Genomic DNA, 3671 nt, shown 5'->3' with positions numbered 1-3671 from the left:
ATTGGGTCGAATCTTAATACCAATTTGATGGGGGTGTACTTGCATATAGTGTCTCAACCTTTTGGTAATAAATCAAACGTCGCAGATCAATTTAAAATTATAACTTATCTTTAAAATTTTTTAAAAAATTGTTCCAACTGACTTTTCATTACCGACATCATATTCTTAGTAATGATTGTTTTTTCCAACCAACACGTCATTACCGACTACCTCATACTCTTATTAAGGCATATTTTCACTAGTTAACTCGTCATTGTACACCTTCTACCCGTAGGAATATTTTTTCTAACCGACTCTTAATTTGTGACAACCTTCTACCATTGTTTAGGTATGGCATAAAATTCATATGTGAGATTTTCACAATATTTTTTTCCAATTTAAGTGACTACGTTCAAAAGGCTTATCCATAAACATCAAACAATATATATATATATTTCGATTAAAATTTATCAAATAAATTAAACTTACTTGATTAGAACATTTTTTTGGGGAAAACGGTTAAAACCATTTCATTAAAATCCCAATAGTGGGAGGGTCAGAAATCAAAGCTATAAAAAAACCTAGATATGATTAAGGATGACAATCAAAAGACCCTAAAAAAACTGATTAGTAGCATTCATACATTCTACAAAATAGAGATTACAAACAGAAAAGACTACATTCAAACCTAACCATCCCAGCCTGAGATTTTCGCATGCCATCTATTTTCATTGAGATGCATTATTCCCCTTCCTCTTCCTCTTCCTCTTACTAAAAGGAGATTGTATTTAAGAGGATGATGAGTATTGTTGATTCTCATTTTGAATTCTCTCTTTGTACGAGCCCGTTCTGATTTGATAGAAAGAATTATTTCTGAGAATTTTAGGGCTTTTACCTTTGTTATCTTCAACTTGAATTTATGTATTCTTGTCTTCATTATCTTTAGGTTCGGCTTCAAACTCCACATGGGTTTTGGAATCTTCTTTAACGGCTTTAGCATTATCTGTTTCAGCTTTGAAATTTCGGGTGTTTTTCTCTTGAGTTTCTTCAACAATAACTTGAGGTTCATCTTCCCTTTCCATCCTGATCCCTCGCATTACAGAAAATTTTCTTTTCCTCTTATCCTTGAGTCCCTTTACTTTCTTTCTTTTTCTGCTTTTCTTTTTCTTGGAATCATTCTTGATTTCTTCCTCTGCATTTTCTTAATTTTTGTCCACAATATGCTCTCCCATTCTTGATTATTTTGTTTCATTTTTCTGCTTTTTTGCTTCCCAGGCTTTTCTGATTTGCACATTTAATACTAACATGTTGGAAAGTATTGCAGAAAACACACCTGTTTGGCCTCCATTCATATGAGATTTCCATGACTGTGGGTTTTCCATTCCTATCAACAACTGTCATGTTTTTTGGTAGTGTACTTTAAGGATTCACTTCAATGTTTATTCTAGCAAAAATAAGGTGCTCTCCTTCCTCTTTAATTGGGTCCATATATAATAGTTTCCCCAATAGACTAGCAAAGTGACTTAGAGCTTCTGCATTATACACGTGTGCTGGGATGTTCCTAAGTTTGAACCATATTTGTGTTGTTTTCTTTGGCTTTCTTAGAAGGCTCAATTCTTCATACCATCTCTCCAACTTCATACAGTTGGATCCAATATAAGTATGCCCAATTTTCAAAATATCCTCCACGTTCCTTCCCTTTTTGAATTGTAGAAAATAGAGATCATAGATGTTTGTAAAAACCTTCTCCATTCTCCTCTTCTCCCATTGTTTCATTAGTGATTCCTTAGTGTTTGGAAAAGATACACGGTTCTTTTCTATGTAGTTTCCAACAACTACATTTTCCCATTCTTTGACGCATTTCTCCTCCACTTTAGTGGGCAATTTAAATTCAAAAGAAGAGTTGAGAATCTCAACTTTTGTTTTAAACTCATCCAAGTAGATTTTACCTTTGTATGAATGATCTTCTGCTTTATTTTCCGCATTCTTTTTCCAGACTTCATTTACCTTATAGTTGGAATTGCTCCTGATAATATAGGTCTTTGATTTTGGGGACTTATTAGCTCCCTCATTGTTTCCACTAACCAGTATACTATCTTTTCGTATTCTTCCTTCTTCAATAGGTTCCAATCTTGAAGATAATATATTTTCAATTGGACGGTTGTTTGCTCTAATTTCTATTTATTGAGCACAATCTCTCATTTCTTTGCATTCATTAGTATCTTTGTGATTTGATTTTTAAGTCCAAAGAGGTTTTCTCTTTCATTATACCCAACCTTCCATATTCGTTCATTTACCCTTATTTTCTGCTGTATTTTCTTCAGAATTTATATTAGTAATTGGTTCTTTACCTTTGTTGCATTCCTGTTTTTCATGGTTAATTTCATCAGCAATCCTATCGATTTCTTTTTCAGCTACCTCTCTTAAACCTTCCATCACAAATTCTCTGACTTACTTATTATTATTGATTTTCTTTCTTCCCATTTTGATGAATAGCAGAACACAACAACAAAACAGAGCAATAACAGTATAAGGTATACTAGAAACCCTAACTATTACAGAACATTGTAAACTAGAAACCATAACCTTCCAACCAAGCTTTGCAGATGAATAAATGACCTAGTTATTAGAGTCAATACCGTATCTTTCATGTTGATTGTGTCGATTGTGCCATTCGTGTCGATTGTGTCGATCATGCCTATTGTGTCAATCGTGCCGATTGTGCGCACGTTCTTTATTTGACAAACGACTTTGAGCGACTAGCAATCGCGACCATAACAAGCAAAATCGTGCCCTTTATAGTGTGACAATCGTGTTGTTTTTCCGTTCGTGTTGATCGTGCCAATCGTGTCGTTCGTGCCGATTGTGCCGTGAAATCTCTAGAGGTTTATCTCTCTTTTTCTTATTTCATTTAATTTTGATTTCCCTTTATACTTTTTTTGATTATAACATTATATTAATAATTTAATGATCATTGGTTCAAATCCTTATATTTTTTTATTTTATATTTGTACAGAATATAAGTGGCACACTTAATTTTTTTAGTCATGCCAGCAATGTTATATGAAACATGCTACAATAATCAATTTCAAGATGATAAACACACTAAACTTAAAAAATGTATTTGTCCTCAAACAAATCAACATTACCGACCTCCTGTCCTAAATGGGAATTATGACCAAATGACTTTTCATTATTACCCATAACATACCTTTATTTTGAACATTAACAACAATCAACAATTTATATCGACCATCTCATATCCTCACTTTGAACATTTTGCTCCATTTGACTCGTTATTATCGACCACCACTTAAACTTATTTTGATAATTATGCACAATTGACTCGTCATATTATTGACCACCACCTACCATCACTCTCAATATTTTGCACTAATCAACTTATCATTAATGACCACCATCAACCCTGACTTTGGACATTTTATTCCAGCATAATTATTATATTATCGACCACTAGTTACCCTCACTTTGTACATTATGAACAATCAACTCATTAATTATTGACCACTACTTAGCCTCAATTTTGATATTATTCTTCATTAGACTCATCATTATCGATCTCGTTCTACCCTCATATTGAGAATTTTGGTCAGATTCAACTCGTCATAATCGATCACCACCTACCTTCACACTAAATATTATGCACTAACCAATTCGTCTTTAGTGACTAC

General features: G+C 33.2%; 1 protein-coding gene across 1 annotated transcript; it reads right to left on the bottom strand.

The window, feature by feature from the left end:
* Positions 1 to 896: 896 nt before the first annotated feature.
* Positions 897 to 2415, bottom strand: LOC124913246 (inner centromere protein A-like). The gene is made up of 2 exons (XM_047453842.1): positions 2331 to 2415; positions 897 to 1171 (listed from the first exon to the last, which is right to left on the bottom strand). The coding sequence occupies exons 1-2, from the start codon at positions 2413 to 2415 to the stop codon at positions 897 to 899; spliced, it is 360 nt and encodes a 119-aa protein (XP_047309798.1).
* Positions 2416 to 3671: the final 1256 nt, after the last annotated feature.

Source organism: Impatiens glandulifera, chromosome 8 (assembly GCF_907164915.1).
Source record: "Impatiens glandulifera chromosome 8, dImpGla2.1, whole genome shotgun sequence".
Taxonomy (NCBI): domain Eukaryota; kingdom Viridiplantae; phylum Streptophyta; class Magnoliopsida; order Ericales; family Balsaminaceae; genus Impatiens; species Impatiens glandulifera.
This window is presented reverse-complemented; position numbering and strand designations above follow the sequence as displayed.